We start from the raw sequence: 24551 nt of genomic DNA, 5'->3' as shown, positions 1-24551 counted from the left end.
TTGTATATTATTCTTAGTGTAATGTCTTAAAGAAAATGAAGTAGAAGTGATAAATAGGGTTTTTTGTACAAATGTTTATTACATATTAGGAGCAGTTTTAATAATACTATATTTCAATTTTAATGTGATATTCTGTTATTAAGCTTTTTAATTATAATAGCAAAAACAGAGATATACAGCATGTACTGATCACTTAAAGGTCATAACTTACCTGGTGTGGAAGATTCACAGACTGCTCAGCGATGTTTTGTAGACATACAGGTGCAGTTTTATACCCTACTGTTTATCCCTATAGTGTGTTTTTGTTTTATATCATTTTATTGTCATATACATCTTAACAGTCCATTACATCTGAGTATAGTAAAAACTAAAATCATACACGATAAATTCTAAGTGTTTTTCAACAAGCATGTGTCAACATCTAAACGAGACAGGCTGATTTGAAACATTTAATAAAAAAAGGTCAAAAAAAGAAAAAGATAGATGTGAAAATTTGACATGATAAAAGGCAAGGAAAAACTTCCCATACAATTCCGTTACTTTAAAGGAGACATTTACTATTTTTTTTTCTAATTCATAGCAAAATGTTGATGCTTATTGTAAGAATCTATCTTTCTTCCCTCCTCTGTGTTATGAACAGTGTATCCATGGAGGGAATCATCATCATCATCATCATCTATTTATATAGCACCACTAATTCTGCAGCGCTGTACAGAGAACTCACTCACATCAGTCCCTGCCCCATTGGAGCTTACAGTCTAAATTCCCTAACATACACACACAATTTCAATAACAGCCAATTAACCTAGTATATTTTTGGAGTGTGGGAGGAAACCCACGCAAACACGGGGAGAACATACAAACTACACACATAAGGCCATGGTCAGGAATTGAACTCATGACCCCAGTGCTGTGAGGCAGAAGTGCTAACCACTAAGCCACCATGCTGCCCATAGGGAATCAGATAAAATAAACCAACCTGCAGCCACGCATAATGAAGTAACTGCTATAATTTATCATGCTGGACTGTTCTGGGGGCCCCAGTGCAGTCCCCACTCCAGCGCGAAGAAGCTTAATAAATTGCAGAACTTCGCAGTCCCCATATTGATATATGGGGACTGCATTAAGAAATGCTAAATGTGTTATGGCAGGACAAATCTTTATCATACTTGCCAACTCTCCCGGAACGTCCGGGAGACTCCCGCATTTTGCGTGAGTCTCCCGGACTCCCGAGAGAGTGTGGCAATCTCCCTGATCTGCCCAGAAGTTGGCAGAATACGGTTCAAACGCCGCGATTCACCGGGAATTGGGGCTAAAATGACACGATTTTCGGGGCCCCGCCCCCTACATGCCTACCTCCTACTAGCAGCTCCCAGGAAAAAAAAATGAAATGTTGGCAAGTATGATCTTTATAGAACATTTTTCTTGTGAGCTGTGTATACTGTGGATTGCATAGCAGGAAGTCATATCGCTAGGCTGTTATAGCCATAGCCAGAATATTTGATTAAATAACTTTAATTGCTACAATGAAAGATAAAATGTGAAAATGAGAATGATGAAAATGTGATATAGTATCCATTAAGATATACAAAAAAACCTGTTTCAGTGCCGGTTTTTCCAAAAGGCCTGTAGTATTCATCATTTGTTAACTATCTGAGTGCTCCTTTCCTTACACAAGTGTTGAAAAGATCCAGCTGTAAATGGGTGTAAAAGTATGCCCTAACACAAACTCGTGTAAACATACATTATAAGTGAAATACAATATGCCACCCACAGTCACATTGTTAGAACTATTTTGTATCGGTCTCCTGCTCTAATTTTCACATGTGTTCTTACATGTGAATTATAGTCAATTATACGCTTGTTCTTTCACAGTGCTAAATTGGTAGTTGCTGTAAATAAAAATTTAATGCAAACTTTTTTGTTACTAGGATAACAGTATTTAACTATGAACTGTAACACAACAACGGAGTAAGGGTTTGGCAAGCGGACCTAGAGCAAAAATAATGTTTAAAAATTAATTGGGGTGGCAGTAAACTAAGTTTAGCGGTTTTGGTTAGCTTTTACATTATTTTTTCTTTAAGTTTAGTTGCCAATAGCTAGATCTGGTTTTGTATTTATTGAAAAATGTGTCCAGCTTTTTGTGATTTAAAGAGACATCAACACTGTATTATTTTTTTAATACCTAATTAACTCAGCCAACCATCACTCCGTTCAACATCAACACTGTTTCTTGTACACTGGTGTGAATTCCAGCCAGTCTGCCTGGTGTACTACTGTGGGCAGGGAATATTGTAAATCATCCCAGCCACTTCTGTTTTCAGGAAACCAAAGGTGTCCATTAGCCCAATGCTGCTTGTAATTACTGCGTTCTCAACCAAGTTGTCCAGCTGGCGTCCTCGTAGCCAGATGGGACCCTAAAATGCTGTCCATCGTCCCCCACATTCATTGAAAAAACTATAGCATAATTTTTCTCTATTTATTGGTTTTTTGTTTCCATTTTTTTATACAAAAAGCAGACGCCCTTAAGCAATTAGTATTCAGAATAGAAAGGTCACACCTTATAGGATGAGGATAGATTTATCAAACCTTCTATAAAGGATAAGTGGAGGTGTTGCCCATAACAACCAATAACATTCTAGGGCCTGATTCATTAAGGATCTTAACTTAAGAAACTTCTTATTTCAGTCTCCTGGACAAAACCATGTTACAATGCAAGGGGTGCAAATTAGTATTCTGTTGTGCACATAAGTTAAATACTGACTGTTTTTTCATGTAGCACACACATACTTGATAGCTTATTTGTACACTGAAATTTAAAGTTGATATTTGTGTGCTACATGAATAAACAGTCAGTATTTAACTTATGTGCAAAACAGAATACTAATTTGCACCCCTTGCATTGTAACATTGTTTTGTCCAGGAGACTGAAATAAGAAGTTTCTTAAGTTAAGATCCTTAATGAATCAGGCCCTAGGGCCTGATTCATTAAGCATCTTAAATGAAGAGGACACCAGTCTGTAATAATATATCAGCAGACATTGCTTATTGAAAATGTTAATGACTCTGTTGCAACTTATTCACAAGTCTGTTTTTAGCACTATCTATATTTAATTAAATGAGTATAAAAAGACAGCAGACAAAAATGCTGAAGAGGTTTTTATAGGTCAGGTCTGCTTCATGGGGTTTACCAGGATTTTTTACATTTTTACATTTTAGAGCAGCCCTCTGTCTCTATGATCAAATCTCAGAACAAGTTCTGAGTCAGCGCCTTTACACTGTCAGTCGTGTGTGATGTGTCTATTGTGTATAGTGTACTCCACACCCGTCTCTATACATCTGGACATACATCTGTTGGATCGTTTAGGTTAATATAAGACCTTTTATTAGGGATTTGAATTGCAATTTGCTTATACACTCGTGTCCTTTGCCAGTTAATTTAGGTGTTATCTTATGGAGAAAAAAAAAAGTCACTCATTTAATATTTAATCTTCCTGGGGAAAAAAAAAAATACTGAGAAGGTTGTATGTGGTTTTCTGTGTGTACTAACCTCCAAAAATATATGTTAATATATCTGTCCTTTAGCTGTTACCTGTCACATGTATACCAGTATAGGTTGGGAAAAGTATAGCTGGATTCTAAAATAAGAAAAGTTTGGATAAGAGGAGGTCAAGTTATCTCAAATTTTAGATCCAGAACAGCTGGAGGGCCCCGATTGACCAGGCCTGGTTAAAGGCAATGCATAACAGATTGATGTGTGGGATTTTATTTTGAAAGAATGTTTTCATTTAAGAATGTTGCAGCCTGTAATTCTGGTAACAGGATTTTGATGCTTTTTATCTTCCTTTGTATGGAAGAGTCAGTCATGTGTAACTTCTCATGAACTAACACTTCTTTTATTCTCTTACTGTTCCAGCTTTCTCCATTTCCAGCGAGAACAGCCAAGTTGTAATGATTGGCATCTCAGCGGCCATAGTAATTATCCTGCTCACAGTGGTGGTATACATCCTGATTGGAAGGTTGGTCTTTTTATCTTCTTAAGACAATTTTTGTAAGTATGGAGGTTGGTCCCACACACGTTAGTTTTTCTTTGCTCCGAGCAAACAATTGCTTCTCTGCGCAATCACGCGAAGATAGAATTTGACCATACACGTAACAATCTGATTGGGTTTTTTTTTCATCTAATTATTTTTAATCAGAATGTTAATAAAAAAAAATGGGTAATTGCTTCATGCACATTATAATCTTGATTTAAGTGAGCAGAAAGAACTCTCCGTGCATAGGCATTAGGATTGTTAGCAGCAGATTCAATTGAATGTGAAGCCGCGTCGGAGCCACGAGCGAGGTTCCGTAGTGGGATGGTCGGAATTAATATCTTTGCTTATTTTGGTTCGCACGTCATAGAGATGTGAGCAAAAATAAGTGGAGACTTCTGTCCCATAACACTTTACGCTTAATTGCGCTGTATTGTACATTACATACCACTTTAATCGGCTTTACTGTGATTGGATGAAATAGTTTGCCAACTCTGGTCGAATTATTAATAGACTTTACCATCTCTTTCGAATGTATTGACATTCACAAACTTGTCGATCCATTGATAAATAAAACAGATTTAATGTATTTTTAAATATATTTTTTATTCGCCTACATATCATTAAAATAGACAATGAGGACAGATCATTTCCTTTATTTTAAAAAGAATAGCAACATACCACCCATTTTCTGTGCAATCATCTTAGCAGTTATATACATCAGACTATTTATCACATTTATTACACTTAATATTAAAAATAATATAAAGATATCAAGTAATTGGTATTTATATGCTATGCAAGGCTCTTGCATAGAGGTCAACTGGACTTATATCTATGTTTTTATGTTTATTTTATTTATTCTTTCATTTTAATTCCCCCCTCCATTGACGTACGCACTGATAGCGACATCTGCAGCATCAATTTAAGTTGCAGACCTGTTGCTATGTATATGTTTAGCCATCAGGCAGCAAGTACAATAAAAAAAAAAAAAACTTTGTTGATTTGTTTTATTTCATATGTTATTGTAAAATTTTCTTCCTGTTAACCTAATGTCCGTGTTATTTTTTTGTACTTTGTCAACTGTTTGCTATTTTCTGCAGCTATATTTCACACCTTATTAAATAAGATTGCCTGGGATTTGACCTGTGTACGCCTGATTAAGTTTACTATCTCATGCACTGTGTTATTTCTATTAAAGCCAGGTGTGACATCTTAGGCACTTATGAGAACCGTGGGTTGTGCTCGATGATTATGTGTAAACTATGCTATGCAAGTGTCTTTTCAAGCGCTGCGGGATTAGATTTCATAACCACATGGACCTGACGTTTCCCTTGTGTTTCCATTAAATTGGTCAAGCTCTCATACTTCAAATTTGTCAAGCCCAACGCACACGTGTTTTCCTGTAGATTAATGCAACATTTTAGATTTTAAGGTCTTTTGGTCTTTGATCTACTCCTTCCAGTAATGGCAACTTAGATTGCTATTTTGGGTTTTGTATTGCTTGTTATAAATTCTCTGCTGCTGATTTTCTTTTTCTCAAGAGGCAATCGCATAGCGTGAATGGACATTACATCGTCCCTTATAGATGGGGAGAAAATATGAGATCATATCTCATTATGTCTCCTGCATCCTGGATAGATAATGGGGAAAGTCGTATTCAAAATCAGTTTTCACATTCACATTAGTGGTCATTGCCTGTTTCCGCAAATTGACTTTATTCAATTCGTGTTGGTCCTAGGAAAGAACCCTATAGATTTGTACTGACTGAAACCTTCCACAGAAGTAAGAGGTAATAAGATGATTAGATCGGTACTGAATCAAATTCTCCCAATTCATAGGCAGTAACCTCTGCCACAGACCTGCTATCTATTTCTTCTGAGACCTTTACAAAATCTGACTAATTATCACATGTACCTGTATTCCTCATGTGCCCAGTTGGTCAGAGAACTGGCTGGCTATTTAATTCCAGCACTTTCTCTCCTTGTGACATATTGCATTTTGCTCACTGACTGATATTTAATAGTGAACCATTGTTGCTCCAGACTTTTTCCATATGTCTGGCTTGTTTATCACTGTGTTTCCACTGCAAAGACTCTTGCCTGTGCATGGATTATGAGTTTGCCTGACCCTTTTCTGTTCAGCATTTCACACACTTCCTTGGATTGGACAGTAGTACATAATGTCCACTATTTGGGGGAAGGGACCATTTTTGGACGATGAGTCACCAAAATGTAGTCTGATTTACTTGCATCCTTACAATCTGTTTCAAAAATCAGCAACATCCAGAAGGGATAGTTTTGCATTAGCAGGAATGAAAAATTCTGATTTACAGAATTTATATTGATACTGTGATCTATAGATAAGGCCAATCAGCTATCATTTAGAAATGGAAGCATTATTACCCATTTCACTGGTTCCATGTAATACATAGGACTCTATCCTCTGTCTTGACTCCTGTGGCATTAGTGTGCACTTTGGGTCATTAGTATGTGCACTTCTCTGTTTCCCCATTGACTCTGCATGCAGGATTCTGCACCCACTCTGGTACTATATGTATAGCCCCCAATTACAGTGATAGGAAGAGATTTTTCCTGCTTGGCAGGCCTTCCAGCTGTAAAGGTCAATACTACAAAGGTATAGGCCCTCAAATTAAAACACAAGTGTGGTCTTCTAACTACTCAGTTATAGCTTATGTTCTATCACATGTGGGTATGATGTTCCTTAGTGATTTGTTTGCCATTAACAATGGTTTCTTGCTCCCTGCAATGATCACAGTTATTCTTCTGACTACACTTATGCTTTTGGATTTGTTTGAGACAACCTTTAGGACTGTTCCGACCTGTTTGCAATCCAGACGTCCTGAAAACTAGAACCACTCAGCAGTCAGCTCCCCAGTGAGATTAGTTACTCTGCTGGAGTTGCTTCCAAGAGTGTTGTGCAACATTATAATCACGCCAACATAGAGGCTGGATTTCCAGTTCTTGTGGACCAAGATTCACTCCTCCGTCATCTAGCTCAATATAAACCGCTTACATAACCACGCAGGAACAAGCCCATCATGCTACTCCCCATGCTCTGCTTCCGAAGCCTTAACTGGAACCTGTTGCTACACTTGATTTGCTAAGCAAACTGGCGAAACCTCAGCAGCCTATGCCTGAACCACACTGTGTGAGGATAGAGATAGAATGGGCTGTTGTTTCTCTATGTGCTCTACATCAGGGGAGCCAACTTGCTGAGGATTATTCTTCAAGATTCCACCAGTGGACATTTCTGTCTCGGTGGAATGATGAGGCCCTTCGCCATCAATGCAGAACATGTCTTTCTGATGTGATTGAAAAGGGTCTTAGTCCGTTATGTGACTCTTAAACCTCTGGAGTATGCTGTGCATCTTGTTACTTTAATTCACAAACTCTTGAAAGAGAGAAACCAAGAAAGAACATCTGCTTCTCATGTATGTAGGACTCCCACCACAACTAAGGTAGCTGGATTTCACTCACATCCAATGAAACAAATCAAAGTAGGGCCCAGGGACTTTGCGTGTACTGCAGAGAGAAGATTTGCTAGCTACCTGTCCTGAGCATTTAAAGTGCACCAACACCTAAGTGTTCTCAGGAAGGCTTACAAAGAAGGGTTCTTGCCATCCACTCAACCGCTCTTTTCAGTTTGGTTACAACAACATGTGGGGCATCTGCTCTGATTACCATCCAGCCCTCTTGAAATCTAGATCTGCTCACCAGACGTATCAGGTTCTCTGCTGGAGTTGCTTCCAAGAGTGGCTCACTGCAAAGGCAGGAGTCTTTATTATGCCAAGTATATTCCCATGTATTGTCAAGTATGGGGAAAGGAATAGTTGTTTGCTCACTGCGCCAATTATATACTTTAAGGTCCGTCCATCCTCTTACTAGCCTATAGATAATATTATCAATCCATGAGGACAACTATTAGAAATAATATCATTATTCTTTACTTATCAAGAGCCAACTTTTTAAGCAGTGCTGTATAATAAGGAAGTTAAAGCGAACATATTGTCATAACAGAAAAACATAGTTACGTTTGAGGGGAGAAATTTGTCAGGAATGATTTTTACAGTACTATCACTTTGCAGAATAGTGCTAAGGGTCCCCTAAATGCTTTTACGCTCTCAGTACCTTAAACGTATAAGTTATGCCTATGCGTTTAACATTTACCTGGTCCACATTGCCTGGATTAATGGTATAAGTTGAAGATTCTGGCTGTATTTAGTTATTTAAGGTTTTATATATATATATATATATATATATATATATTGTAAATATAGAAAGAGGGATGATGGCGCCAAATCTAGTAGTGCTAACTGGTACAGAGCGTCCAGACAGTCAGTATTACTGTATACAGAAATATAAATACAGAGTGTTCAACATGTCAGGCTGGTGTAAACAGTATAAACCAATGTTCATATTCCTGATCATATGCCGAAATGCAGACAGAAGAAAGCAGAAAACAACGTTTCAGATGTATCCGTGACAATCAGTAGCAAGTGATAGGTGGCAACGTACCAAAAAGATATAAATAAACAGCTTATCTGTATCAGAGGTTCTTGGCAATGAGCTCCAGTCAGCTTCAAGAGGTCAGGAACAGACGTGTAGATATCTTATGTAGGTATATGGTAACTGGAACATCAGCCACAGCACAGTCACTGCTCACAAACTCCACTCATACGGTGTGTTAAGAGAGGAAAAAGCCATATAGTGTAGTACTTATGTGCAATAATTTATTCAGCATGTAGCATAATAAAATACACTCACAATATATAAAAGGTTTAAAAGCTTATCTGTTAATCCTGTGGACATAGGATACTGCTACACGATATAGATCACTGGGATGTATAAGAAGTAAACACCAATGGGCTCCACACAGAAGTTCTCAATGGGGTAACTTTTCAGGGATCAGGTAGACAGTCCAGCCTTATGTATACCAGGAATAGTGTATGTAGAACAGCCTCAACGCGTTTCGTCGTATAGACTTCGTCAGGAGGAGTATTTTAAAACAGCACTTATTGCTGTCTTAAATAGCGATGGCGGGCGCCATTTTGCGCATGCGCAGTACAGCGCGATTTTCGCGCATGCGCAGAACGCACTTCCGGTTCAGCGCTATCACTATCTGTATGAAAGGGATGTGTATTGCCTGTTGCAAACAGGTATTGAGCCTTATAGGACTCAGAAGTAGTAGGGGCATAGAGTGTTGAAGGTTAAAGCCCCAGAGACTGTATGGGCTAAATAGAACTATTGTAATTGCTGGCGGTGGCCATCTTGGAATGGGGCAAGATATATAACAGTGGAGTACTAGTAAATTATCACAGATCAACATGTGATACTGAAATGAATAGCGGTGGCCATATTGAGTCAGGGCTATGGAGTGAGCTATAGTAGAGAACTCCTGGTGTATAGCCCATAGTATATGCATATAAATGTGGAAAATAAAAATATCAAAAAGTCCAGTACGGCTAGGAAATATTCCTCAAAGTACTAAACAAAGCATGCTTACAAATCTTAAAAAAATAGATATTCTGCAGAATATCTTGTACCCAGACAGGCATAGCTGTGTGGTATTGTAAAATAAAATACATAAGGTAAACACAATATTTTCAGGCAGAAGGTATAATCAGTAGATACACATACATAAAATCAGCTAATAAAATAGTAATAAATAAATATATATATATATATATATATATATATATATATATAAAAGGATGTATAATAAAAATAATTAACAATGGTTTATAGGCATACAGGCATATAATATGAAGCAACCACAGATATTTCCGTATGATAATTCATAACATGTATATAAAAAAATATCAGTCGTTAAGAAACATATCAATACAATAGATTAAGAACTTATATAGTATAGGTCCAATAAAATTATAAAAAATTATAAAAAAGGTGCTATCTCATAGCCTTCATTTAGCCCAGAGGGGCTCAATGTGTTTAACTGGAAAATCCAGAACATTTCCCGTTTAGAAAGTTTGCCTTGAATGTCTCCACCACGTGGTCCCAATTGGACATGTTCGATAGCTTTGAATGAGATGAATCGTGGATCTGAGTCATGTTTTGTTAGAAAATGTCTGGATACTGAATGGCTTTGTACTTTGTTTTTTATATTGCGTATATGCTCTTGTATTCTAAGTTTGAGAGGCCGTTTTGTTTTGCCTATATATTTCAAACCACAAGTACATTCCAATAGGTATATCACAGATGTTGTGACGCAATTCATATAATTCTTAATATTAAATTTCTTACTATTGTCATGATTATAGAAAATCTTTCGGTCTTTGTGTGCAAATTGACAGACATTACAATGGTTGCATTTGTGAAACCCTGTGGGAGCAGGAAAGGTTGTTGTGTTGGTGGCTTGATTTTCTCTTAACATACTGGGCGCTAGGATATCTTTGAGGTTTTTATTTTTTCTGAAGATGATATCAGGTTTTTCTGGTAGGATGTCTTTTAATACAGGATCCATTTTGAGGATGCCCCAATGTTTGGTAATACAAGTCTGGATTCTCTTTTCTTCACCATTGTAATTCGTAATAAATGGGATTTTATCTATCTTATCGGTCTTGTTCTTGTATTTTAGTAGCTCGGTTCTTTCTACCTGTGAGATTTTGTCGTTAGCCTTGTTAATAAGTGAATCAGGGTACCCTCGGTTTCTAAATCTGTCAGCATATATGGAGAGTTGTTCTTGGCATTGAAGTTCGTTACTGCAATTTCTTTTGATCCTGTGGAATTGTGAATAGGGAATATTGTCTTTCCACCTTTTTACATGCCCGCTTTTGTAGTGAAGATAACTGTTGGTATCTACAGTTTTAATGTAATTTTTAGTTTCTACCTTGGTATCTATACATGATAATACCAAATCCAGAAATTCGATCTGCTTTATATGGTGGTTTGCAGTAAACTTGAGATTATACTCATTTATACTAATGTATGATAAAAAATTGTTGATTGACAACTCATCACCTTCCCATACTATTAAAATATCATCGATATATCTTTTATATATTTTGATGTTGTTAGAAAAGGGGTTAGAACTCAAAACTGATTCTGTCTCCCAACATCCCATAACTAAATTCGCGAAACTCGGCGCGAAAATAGTGCCCATCGCAGTCCCGCAGGTCTGGATGTAATATGTATTTAAAAATTTGAAGTAGTTATGTGTTAAAGTAAACAGTATAAGGTCACAAATAAGGTTCTTATGTTCAAGGGTCAGAGTAGGGTCTGCGTCTAAAAATGTTTTGCATGCTCTTATACCCGTTTCGTGTTCTATACATGTATACAGAGATTGTACATCTATAGTGAGCCACCTATACTTCGGGTTCCATTTGAAGTCCTTGAATATATTCAAGACACTTGTAGTGTCTTTGAGATATGAGTCTAGTTGGATGACATATTTTTTGAGAAATATATCTACATACTCTGAAGTATGTGCAGTGAGGGAGTCTATACCCGCCACGATTGGCCTCCCTGGTGGTTTCTCTAAGTTTTTATGTATCTTAGGGAGGTGGTAGAAGATGGGGATAGTTGGATTTGAGACCAGTAAGTATTGGTATTCCTGTTTGGTTATGGTGTTGTTATGTAACGCTTTAGTAAGAATGGTTCTTAAAGCTGAAATGAAATCAGTTGTTGGATCTGTAGTAAGTTCCATATATGACTTAGTGTCTTTCAGGAGTCTAAGCGTTTCTTCTATGTAATCTATTTTGTTTAGGAGCACTATGCCCCCTCCTTTGTCTGCTTGTTTTATAACTATAGAGTTGTTTTCTTGTAATTTTTTTATAGCAGTAATTTCTGTTTTGGACAAATTGTTACCATTCTTATAATGATGAGTATTTTGACAAAGATCCTTAACCATCAGTTCATGAAATAGATCTATATGGCTACTACGGGATTCAAGAGGGTAGAATTTAGATGTAGGTTTAAGACCTGATTTGGAGATGTTCTCATAGTTGGATATGACCGATGTTTCTTTTCTGGCAAAGTGACGTTTCAAAGTAAGTTTCCTAGTATATTTATTTATGTCGATAAACGTTTGGAATTTATTCAATTTCTGGGTTGGGGCAAAAGTAAGTCCTTTACTCAATATATTAAATTCTGATCTGTCTACAGTGTGTTTGGACAGATTAAAAATGCCATTAGCTTTTAGAAGATCATTGTGGATTATATCGGGTTTCTTCTTTGTTTCTTTATTGCCCCCTCTCTTGCCTCTCCTTCTGTGTATCTGCGCTTCATGGGTGAGGCAAGTTGAATATTTTCCCTTATGGGTTTTCGGTGGGACCCCCTTTCGTAGGGTATATGGAGGGGGGACAAAAAATCATCGCTATCACTAGCGTCTGTTTGTTCTAGTGCTTTAAATCTATTCCTAATAGGTAGATTCTCAAGATGAGGTAGTCTGGGGGGTGAATTACGGCGTGATGTAGTGAATGCCTTCTTCCTATGTGTAGTATGCCATTTGTTAGTATGCTCCGGGTCAGCATAATTTTTGGACGTGTATCGTGAATTGTTCTTACTCCACTGTTTAATGTTATTGCTTTCATAATCTTGTTTGTCTCTTGAAAATTTCTTTTCCTTAACCTTAATAATATCCGATTCTATTCTATCAAGTTTCTTATTAAGAACTTGTTCGTTAATGGTGTAGTCTTCCTGATGTTTAAATGGTTCCAGTAGTTTATCCTTATCAACAAGGCTCTCCTCTATTTTGTGAAACAAATTCTTTTTTTCTTGTATGATAATTTTAATCAATTTAATGGAACAATCATGTAGGATGTGGTCCCATTCTTTAATAAACTCAGGGTTGTCTAACCCAAATGTGGGATTCTTATTGATGCGTAGGCCTCTGGGGATCCGATCTGTTTGGACATATTGTTCAAGCCCCTTGATATCCCACCATAATCTCGTTTCTTTAGTTAGGAGTTTCTCCACATCCCAGAAGAGGTTGTCCAGATCTGTATTAGAATCTAGAGCAAACCTATTATCACTAAAGACCTTCTGGCAGCGGTCTGTTCTCTGGTTAATTCTGTCAGAATTTCTCCACATCTTGTGATAGTAAGTGGGGAACTATCTCACTATTAGAGTGATGCAGCCTATTTATTATTTGTACCAAGATAGATATGTGTGTATTATTAGATATAATAAATATTGGCGCTCAAACTCGAAATATGAGAGTGAATAATAATATAGATCACCAAACTTGGTGTGCACTTTTCTTCATAAGAGTAGGCAGCCTCCCTCTTAATTTTCGGATGGTACTCCGATCGAAAAATAGGTATTGTAAATATAGAAAGAGGGATGATGGCGCCAAATCTAGTAGTGCTAACTGGTACAGAGCGTCCAGACAGTCAGTATTACTGTATACAGAAATATAAATACAGAGTGTTCAACATGTCAGGCTGGTGTAAACAGTATAAACCAATGTTCATATTCCTGATCATATGCCGAAATGCAGACAGAAGAAAGCAGAAAACAACGTTTCAGATGTATCCGTGACAATCAGTAGCAAGTGATAGGTGGCAACGTACCAAAAAGATATAAATAAACAGCTTATCTGTATCAGAGGTTCTTGGCAATGAGCTCCAGTCAGCTTCAAGAGGTCAGGAACAGACGTGTAGATATCTTATGTAGGTATATGGTAACTGGAACATCAGCCACAGCACAGTCACTGCTCACAAACTCCACTCATACGGTGTGTTAAGAGAGGAAAAAGCCATATAGTGTAGTACTTATGTGCAATAATTTATTCAGCATGTAGCATAATAAAATACACTCACAATATATAAAAGGTTTAAAAGCTTATCTGTTAATCCTGTGGACATAGGATACTGCTACACGATATAGATCACTGGGATGTATAAGAAGTAAACACCAATGGGCTCCACACAGAAGTTCTCAATGGGGTAACTTTTCAGGGATCAGGTAGACAGTCCAGCCTTATGTATACCAGGAATAGTGTATGTAGAACAGCCTCAACGCGTTTCGTCGTATAGACTTCGTCAGGAGGAGTATTTTAAAACAGCACTTATTGCTGTCTTAAATAGCGATGGCGGGCGCCATTTTGCGCATGCGCAGTACAGCGCGATTTTCGCGCATGCGCAGAACGCACTTCCGGTTCAGCGCTATCACTATCTGTATGAAAGGGATGTGTATTGCCTGTTGCAAACAGGTATTGAGCCTTATAGGACTCAGAAGTAGTAGGGGCATAGAGTGTTGAAGGTTAAAGCCCCAGAGACTGTATGGGCTAAATAGAACTATTGTAATTGCTGGCGGTGGCCATCTTGGAATGGGGCAAGATATATAACAGTGGAGTACTAGTAAATTATCACAGATCAACATGTGATACTGAAATGAATAGCGGTGGCCATATTGAGTCAGGGCTATGGAGTGAGCTATAGTAGAGAACTCCTGGTGTATAGCCCATAGTATATGCATATAAATGTGGAAAATAAAAATATCAAAAAGTCCAGTACGGCTAGGAAATATTCCTCAAAGTACTAAACAAAGCATGCTTACAAATCTTAAAAAAATAGATATTCTGCAGAATATCTTGTACCCAGACAGGCATAGCTGTGTGGTATTGTAAAATAAAATACATAAGGTAAACACAATATTTTCAGGCAGAAGGTATATCAGTAGATACACATACATAAAATCAGCTAATAAAATAGTAATAAATAAATATATATATATATATATATATATATATATAAAAGGATGTATAATAAAAATAATTAACAATGGTTTATAGGCATACAGGCATATAATATGAAGCAACCACAGATATTTCCGTATGATAATTCATAACATGTATATAAAAAAATATCAGTCGTTAAGAAACATATCAATACAATAGATTAAGAACTTATATAGTATAGGTCCAATAAAATTATAAAAAATTATAAAAAAGGTGCTATCTCATAGCCTTCATTTAGCCCAGAGGGGCTCAATGTGTTTAACTGGAAAATCCAGAACATTTCCCGTTTAGAAAGTTTGCCTTGAATGTCTCCACCACGTGGTCCCAATTGGACATGTTCGATAGCTTTGAATGAGATGAATCGTGGATCTGAGTCATGTTTTGTTAGAAAATGTCTGGATACTGAATGGCTTTGTACTTTGTTTTTTATATTGCGTATATGCTCTTGTATTCTAAGTTTGAGAGGCCGTTTTGTTTTGCCTATATATTTCAAACCACAAGTACATTCCAATAGGTATATCACAGATGTTGTGACGCAATTCATATAATTCTTAATATTAAATTTCTTACTATTGTCATGATTATAGAAAATCTTTCGGTCTTTGTGTGCAAATTGACAGACATTACAATGGTTGCATTTGTGAAACCCTGTGGGAGCAGGAAAGGTTGTTGTGTTGGTGGCTTGATTTTCTCTTAACATACTGGGCGCTAGGATATCTTTGAGGTTTTTATTTTTTCTGAAGATGATATCAGGTTTTTCTGGTAGGATGTCTTTTAATACAGGATCCATTTTGAGGATGCCCCAATGTTTGGTAATACAAGTCTGGATTCTCTTTTCTTCACCATTGTAATTCGTAATAAATGGGATTTTATCTATCTTATCGGTCTTGTTCTTGTATTTTAGTAGCTCGGTTCTTTCTACCTGTGAGATTTTGTCGTTAGCCTTGTTAATAAGTGAATCAGGGTACCCTCGGTTTCTAAATCTGTCAGCATATATGGAGAGTTGTTCTTGGCATTGAAGTCAATACCTGTTTGCAACAGGCAATACACATCCCTTTCATACAGATAGTGATAGCGCTGAACCGGAAGTGCGTTCTGCGCATGCGCGAAAATCGCGCTGTACTGCGCATGCGCAAAATGGCGCCCGCCATCGCTATTTAAGACAGCAATAAGTGCTGTTTTAAAATACTCCTCCTGACGAAGTCTATACGACGAAACGCGTTGAGGCTGTTCTACATACACTATTCCTGGTATACATAAGGCTGGACTGTCTACCTGATCCCTGAAAAGTTACCCCATTGAGAACTTCTGTGTGGAGCCCATTGGTGTTTACTTCTTATACATCCCAGTGATCTATATCGTGTAGCAGTATCCTATGTCCACAGGATTAACAGATAAGCTTTTAAACCTTTTATATATTGTGAGTGTATTTTATTATGCTACATGCTGAATAAATTATTGCACATAAGTACTACACTATATGGCTTTTTCCTCTCTTAACACACCGTATGAGTGGAGTTTGTGAGCAGTGACTGTGCTGTGGCTGATGTTCCAGTTACCATATACCTACATAAGATATCTACACGTCTGTTCCTGACCTCTTGAAGCTGACTGGAGCTCATTGCCAAGAACCTCTGATACAGATAAGCTGTTTATTTATATCTTTTTGGTACGTTGCCACCTATCACTTGCTACTGATTGTCACGGATACATCTGAAACGTTGTTTTCTGCTTTCTTCTGTCTGCATTTCGGCATATGATCAGGAATATGAACATTGGTTTATACTGTTTACACCAGCCTGACATGTTGAACACTCTGTATTTATATTTCTGTATACAGTAATACTGACTGTCTGGACGCTCTGTACCAGTTAGCACTACTAGATTTGGCGCCATCATCCCTCTTTCTATATTTACAATACCTATTTTTCGATCGGAGTACCATCCGAAAATTAAGAGGGAGGCTGCCTACTCTTATGAAGAAAAGTGCACACCAAGTTTGGTGATCTATATTATTATTCACTCTCATATTTCGAGTTTGAGCGCCAATATTTATTATATCTAATAATACACATATATATATATATATATATATATATATATATATATATGTTAACCTGTGCATGATACTCATGCATTCTAGTCAAATCAAGCTACTTAAGGTCTTAAAAAGGTTCTTGTCATGCATTTGGGCCTAGCCCAGGCCTCCTCAGGGGAAGAGCGTTACTTCCCGACGCAAGCGCCCTTTTTAATGTGTGTTCATGAGGTAAAATTACCTCACGAAAATGAGTTTGAGCCCTCAACTCGTAAATTTAGCCTTTACTACCCCTCCCACGTGGGGAAGGGGGGATGATGGAAGTTAACTGACTAAAGTATTCTAATTTTTTTGTCAAATAATGTCAGTATACCAAATTTCAGGTCAATTGGATGAGCCCTTTCTGAGAAAATAGTTTTTTCCACACACACAAACACACTAACACACGCCGCTAGGCTTTTACTTTTATATATTAGATAATGCCAAGAATTTAGTAGGTCAGTGTATAACTTCGCCCAGCAGGTGGCGCTGCAGCTTGTTTTCTTTTTTCACACACAGACTAACACACGCCGCTGGGCTTTTATATTATATATATATATATAATTGCAGCTTTATAATCACAGTTCTAAGAGGAGATGTCCCCTCAATTAATTTTTCCAGATCTGCAAACATCATTTTTTTTTTTTCTTTACTACTTTGAGAAGCAGAGCTTCATCTTATCAGCTTCTCAGTACCATCTAACCTGCAGCGCGCAGCATGATTGTTTCAGTAATGTAGAAAAGTGACAGTGGAAAATGACTCTCTTTTGTAGAGAACAGGGAAGGAAGGATTGACTGGATTCTGGTTGGCTGAAATCCCCAGCTTACTAGTAGATATGTTAGAAAGAAATGTAATAAATGTAATGTCCATTGGAAGGCTGCAGTAATGTTAATAAAACATTTTTTCAATGTCCCTTTCTATTATTACCAAATGGGGGGCAATTAATAAACATTTTAACATTTTGTTCTTAAAAAAACGTCCAAATGGTGTATGAAAGTGAATAGACTTTGGACTCCACTGCTTAGACCCTGTGTCCTTGGACTGTAGAATGTGGGAATCATTGTAGTATTTATACATTTATTATCTTGACCTTAATTGTTTTGTTTTTGCACTTAATGACCTGCCCTCCCTTGCATACTGTGGCCAGTCCTATAACAATCAGTTTACAGTCTTATCACAAGGTAAACATCATTTCTTACATCATTGAGGGAATTAATGTGTGTGTTTACTCCTGTAGGTTCTGTGGATACAATAAATCAGTGCACAGTCCAGATGAAAAGAGACTTCACATTGGAAATGGCCTCTGTAAGTAATGTAATTTATACGTTCCATTTAACCATATTTATGTGGGAACAGTGCAGTCACATGTCTACTCCTTAAGCTGCACAACACAAAAGCCTGTGAGCACAATCAGTGTTACATAAAAACATATAACCCCTGTTGCTAATTTCACTTACTGAAATACCATATACTGAAAAATGTCTTATTTTTATCATTATAATGATTATTATTATGCTCAAGTATTCGATAATACATATTTGGTTAGGATAAAAATATTATGTAATTGAAAATATAACTTGTACAGTAACTATAGATCAAGTCGGCCAGGTAATACTCAACCCAGTTAAAAGGCTTATCAGTGATCTTGATAAAAGTCAGATTGAATTCAGTTTTTTCCTAGTTCGTAGGAAATTGATCGATTTTATTCTCAAGATTGAGTTCAGTGCATAAAATAACAGCCTCCACTGTGTATGAGTAATGGATGCTGTTTAATTACTTGGTGTTTTATTTACCTCTGATAAACTCTTGGCCGGATCCACAAGGTAACCTAAGCTTTCAACAGTCACACATTGCTCTACAATACAACTAACATTGGCCTGATTGAAACAGGCGGTGGTGTTGTCGATGCCCCTCCCCTGTTTACTTACCAGGAGGAGCATGGGGAGTGGCATTGACAACACCATTGCCTGGTTGCATAAAACAAGCAAAACTTGTATACATCCAACTCTGCAGACTTTATGGTATCCAGCTGATTGAAAGAAACTCTCATGAGAGTTCACTTAAACTCAACATTGATGTTAATGTAATGAACTCCATCCGAATTTTAAGTTTTAGTTGTCCAAATAAGTCTATATATTGGTGATGAAAGATTTATATGTCATATTTTGTATTTTGAACCAAGTTAAAAGACTTAATGAACAAAGTGCGAAACGTGCAAGTTGGCACCTAGCCTTGCTCTAACTTCCCGGGCATTGAACAGACTCTTGCTTAACATGCACACCCCATAAAATACATCCTATATCTGTAATTGACAAACGAATAACTTTTTATGCCTACTGGAACTTTGCACGTTTAATGTTGTTGCTGTTTTATTGGAGAGCAGTGGCAGATTTTCGCCTGTTTGGTAGACTTTTGGTGCCAATCCAAAGACTGAAATTGCTTTCAAATTATGCTGAACCAGCTGAAGATTTTGTGACGGCCATAAACAGTCATAAAACTGGATAAACTGTGTCTCCAGCGAATGTGTAATTTACACAAGAGGCCGATACAGCTGGATGTGTAAAGTGTCTAGCTAATTATTACTGTAGAGAAGACAGAACAGCCTTGATTACCAGATTATGTCATTCAGTTCTGGCCCGAGTGTTTTTTACTCACCCTGCTTTCTGCTTGGTGCATGATTATCTCATTTAAAGCAATAATGCTGGTTAATGAATCGGTCTTGAATAATGTGAAGAAATGGGTTTCGGGTATTAACCTCCCCTTCCCCTTCCTCCTGGAAAACTCAGACCAGTGTTGTCATCATTTAAAAATCCTTTTACTGACATTAAAAAAAAACAAAAACTACCGTCAGGTTTTACTGACTCATTGTTATATAAAAAAAAATCAAAACTATTTTTGCTTTCACGTTCTATTGTTTTATTATTATATATTCTATAATGTATTGTACTGAAAATTCTATTGCTTACTTCATTTTGTTTATTCTTTAAAGATGGTTCCGCTATCTATTATTATGTAAAGATAGAAGTGAAAAAAATGTCTTATTGTCTTGTTGTTTTAAATCTCTACATTATATGGATATATATTCGGTCTTTGGTTTAATTAATAGGGTGTGTTTTTTCCCCCCATATATTTACAATATTTGAAAATTAAGAAGATATACTTCATATAAAAAATGAAATGAAGTAGAAGACAAAAAAAAAAATCATAATACTACTCAAAATGATATTAGGTTCTGGAATAATGTACTGATAGCAGTCCCTCAAACGCCAACAAAACCAGATCACATGAATGAGCCGAAACTTTAACGCCTGGGACGAGAAGCAAAACTGTCGACCCCATAGACCTCGATTTTAACCAAATGAACGTAAAATATTCATAAACTGTGTCCCCTTTAGTGCTGCGTCCTGGGCGGTCGTCCATCCTGCTCAGCCCTAGTTACGGCCCTGATTGTGGCTGCTATTTGTTGCTAGTTTTTAGGGAAAATTTTAGTTTATAAGAGGGTCAATGTGATCTGTGGTGGACACAAGATATAGATATTAATCTAGTTACATGTGGAGTGGAGTTCTCCCTATCCAGCTGCATCCTAACCTTGCCGTTACCACTGCCATATCTACATCTCACAGACTTAGAGGTGGGAACTGAGGGGAGGGCATACCTCCCAACTGTCCTGATTTTGGCAGGACAGTCCCTAATAGCAAACCATCAGAGAGACAGAGCTTATGCAAAAATGGGCGGAGTTTCATCTAAAAATGGGCATTTGGGGGAGGGATTGGGAGTGGTGTAGTCAGATTAAGCACTGCTTATTTTAACCCAATTCTGCATGTGTCAATGTTGGGAACACTTGAACCAGAAATAATGACACCAGAAAAGTGTTCGTTCACCCTATTACAGGTATAATGCAGAGATGTTTCATTTTTTTTTAGGTTTGTGCCAAAAACTTTTGCAAACTGAATCATACAGCCCATCCTTCTACTTTCTTCTTATTTATATTGTACTATTCAGTGCTAAAGTGTTTAATGCCTCTATTGAATTGTAATGTTTCACGTCAAGACAAAGTGACATTAAGGGGGGTATTCAATTGTCCGCGGGTTCGAGCGCGGAAAAACTATTACTGTTAATACAGTAATCTCTCGCTGGATATCAGCTCGCATCTCCCTGAGCTGCGAGCTGAAATCCAGCGAGTAAATTACCGTATTAACGTTTTTTCCGCGCAGGATTAACATAATAACGATAATCCTGCGCGGACCGCGGGATTTTCGTCAATCCCGCGGACAATTGGATATGCCCCTAAGGTTTAGATTTATCAAACCATCTATAAAGGAAAAAGCGATGGTTTTGTCCTTAGCAACCAATCAGATTCTAGCTATAATTTTCTAGAATAAATTGTAACTAGAATATGATTGGTTGCTATGGGCAACACTTCCACTTTTCTTTTTTCTAAGGTTTGCTAAATCTACACAGAAGACTGTGGGAATTTGACGTGTTAGTATAGTTTCACAGTCTCTCTGGTACTTTAGTAGGGCAAAATGACTGCAATAAGTAGGAAAATTCTCAATTCTTGTTTTTCTGTGAAAGTTTGAATCCAAAACGTCTTCTGGCTATAAAAAGACTTTGGCACAAAAGCCGCTTTCTAAGCATCACTTTATCAAATTTGAAAGTCTCATAAAAGAAGTTTTTCCACACTTGGGTAACTAGTAGTGTTTGATAAGGTGTTTCTGCTTCAAAGCTGCTGAAAAAACAGGAATGTTAACACCTGTAATTGGCGGCTAAATATAAGTAGCTCTTATATGTTAACTAAGAATTGCAAAGTGCAGCTTGTGTGTGTAAAAGCAAGTTCTCTCCATATTAGACAGTAAAAGATTTAGGTTTGCGCTAAAAATAAAATAGACAATTTGGCTAACGGAGGCACTAGATAGGAGGCAATGAATAAAATATAATGAGGGTGGCACAGTGGGTAGTATTGCTACCTCGCAGCGCAGAGCCATTGGTTAAATTCCGAACTGGGCTCTATCTGCGTGAAGTTTGTATGTTCTCCACGTGTTTGCGGGTGTTTCCTTCAGGTGTTCCAGGTTTCCTCCAACAGTAACAGAACATACTGGTAGGTGGCTACTGCCAAAATAGACCCCAGGGTGGCACTATTTAAAAAAACAATAATATTTCATTTTAAGGTTAAAAACCCATCATTTTAAAATTAGAGAATTTGTAGATTTCGTTCGAATCCTTACAAGTCTATTTATTGAGTTGTTCAGGGGCAAGCGCAGAATTTTCAGAGGGGGGTTTCCACACTACGCCACCAGTGGGCGTGACCAGCATGCATGGAGGCGTGGCTATAGTATTAGACAGTGCTTGGCTGCTCCCCAACTCTTCCTATCCCCATAATATACATGGGCAATGCTGCGTGCACTACTGTTAGGTAGAGCCGTGTGAAGCGGGGGCAGAGTCCAGCCACATCAATTATACAGTGCCCTAGGCTTGGAGGGGGGTTTCCAGGCACTAGAAAAAAAACCTCTCGGTTTGCCTATGTTGTTATTAACAAATTTTGTTCCTTTAGCAAGAATCAGCTCTTTAAGGGTAACTTACGTACTTACGGTGGACATAAAATCCACCCTGATGCAATACTCTGTACTGTGCTCAATTCAGTCGGTCATTAGGACAAGGCATTGACAGTACATACAACCAGAGGCGGATCTACCATTGGTGCAGCAGATGCGGTGCACGGGGGCCCATGGAGATAATGGGGCCCACTGCATGGGAAACTAGCGAGTTGTGGGTCCTGGTTCTCTCCTCGCTAGTTTCACCTCTGCATACAACAAATGCCCATGATTCATGCATGCAGTTCATGGTAATTTTGGACCATTCATCATTTATTAAAACTTCTACATGGTACCTTAATTTATCAAAGTCGTCGATTCCAATTTTTGCGTATAATGCGCTTTTACATCTGACAACTAGTGGATATAAAAAAGCATATTATACACACAAAAAACGCAATTTGCATTCATCTTAACATAAGCTCCTGAATGTGTACAGTGCCCTAAATGAGGGAACCCTCTGCTGGATTTGTTTTTACATTGAGAGAGTGGATTGAATAGAGCAAAATAAATATATTTTATAACATTTGAGGTAAAAAAATAAAAAATAACTAGCAAAACAGTTATTATGTATTCATATTTTTTTTTTAAGATTTTTTTTTTTTTTTTACCAAAAATCATAACAATATTTTAATGATTTTGTCCCTTCATTTTGTCCCCCGCATAATATATAGCAAAATGAATGAACTTTGCGCGTGTACCAAAGTAGGATCATCTATTAGACAACCTAGGGGAAAATTTATCAAGCTGCGGGTTTGAAAAAGTGGAGATGTTGCCTATAGCAACCAATCAGATTCAAGTTATCATTTATTTATTTAGTATATTCTAGAAAATGACAGCTAGAATCTGATTGGTTGCTATAGGCAACATCTCCACTTTTTCAAACCTGTAGCTAGCTAAATTCACCCCCTAGAGTTCAGAGGGCACTGAAGAGCCTGGATTACTGTAACCAGAGAGGGTATAGTAGGGCCCAAACCATTATCTTCTCTAGGGCCCCATTACTGTTAATCAGGTTCTGGTATGTACCTGAATTTAACGTTTTAAAAAATGTGAAAATTAAGCACCTCATTAATGAATAATTAAAGCTTGTAACATACCACTTCCACGTGAACTTTTACTCAGCATGTTCCAGGTAGGTGCTGGGCGAACTCTCAGACGATGAAGGTACCTTATGCAATATTAGACTGAGGTGCAAGGATCAGTATCAGTTATAAAAAGCACTAAGTGGCTCAAGTTTCCTTGAACGCACATTGCATTCTTCACGTATAATACAGTTTATTTAGATCTAATGTAGGAACTAGTGCTTTGTGTGGGTGCCCAGAAGTAAAAAAAAGTGTACTACACTCAGGGGAGGGCTGGCAAAGTTCAGCCCCGGGGGTCAAGACTCAACTCAGCAGCCTATTTTAAAGGACAAAGAGTCCTGGTGGTCCATTGACCCAGCCCAAGATCATCACCATCATCATCATCATCATTTATTTATATAGCGCCACTGATTCCGCAGCGCTGTACAGAGAACTCACATCAGTCCCTGCCCCATTGGGGCTTACAGTCTAAATTTCCTAACATGCCCACACAGACAGACAGAGAGAGAGAGAGAGAGAGAGAGAGACTAGGGTCAATTTTGATAGCAGCCAATTAACCTACTAGTATGGTTTTTGGTGTGTGGGAGGAAACCGGGGAAAACCCACGCAAACATGGGGAGAGCATACAAACTCCACACAGATAAAAGATAGCCCTCTATGGGACTGGCCCGGGGGGGGGGGTAGATGCCCCATAGTCTATGTGTGTATATAGACTATATATAGCATACAGAAATAAATAAATAATACATATTAGAAAATCAATCCTTTATGTTAGGTGGTCTGCGAATTCAGGGGCAGAACATGAGGACTCTATTGTGAGTGTAGATTAGTAAAATATCTCAGCAAACTTCTATGCAGATCAGTGGTTTGCAGTCAGAAAATCGCATGATGACAAAGATTGTGCTGAAAATTTCAGACTTCAGAGCACAGTTGTCTTCTAAAATGTTAGTCTTCAGCATTCAACACATTCTAATATAGGAAGAAAAAAATACAAAATAACGATTTTACATTATAAATGATGTTATACCCATAAAATTAATTGTATTCT

General features: G+C 37.5%; 1 protein-coding gene across 2 annotated transcripts in view; it reads left to right on the top strand.

Annotated features, from left to right (window-relative positions):
- The window catches only part of EPHA3 (EPH receptor A3), a 293753-nt gene that overhangs the window by 213997 nt on the left and 55205 nt on the right, over nucleotides 1–24551 (top strand). For both annotated transcript variants that reach the window (XM_075197046.1, XM_075197045.1), the window contains exons 8-9: nucleotides 3917–4019; nucleotides 18068–18135. In XM_075197046.1, coding sequence (XP_075053147.1) covers nucleotides 3917–4019; nucleotides 18068–18135 — 171 coding nt within the window. The remainder of the gene's footprint in view (nucleotides 1–3916; nucleotides 4020–18067; nucleotides 18136–24551) is intronic.

Source organism: Mixophyes fleayi, chromosome 2, assembly GCF_038048845.1.
Source record: "Mixophyes fleayi isolate aMixFle1 chromosome 2, aMixFle1.hap1, whole genome shotgun sequence".
Classification (NCBI taxonomy): Eukaryota; Metazoa; Chordata; class Amphibia; order Anura; family Limnodynastidae; genus Mixophyes; species Mixophyes fleayi.
The sequence above is the reverse complement of the archived record's forward strand: the minus strand, read 5'-3'. Positions and strand labels throughout refer to the sequence as shown.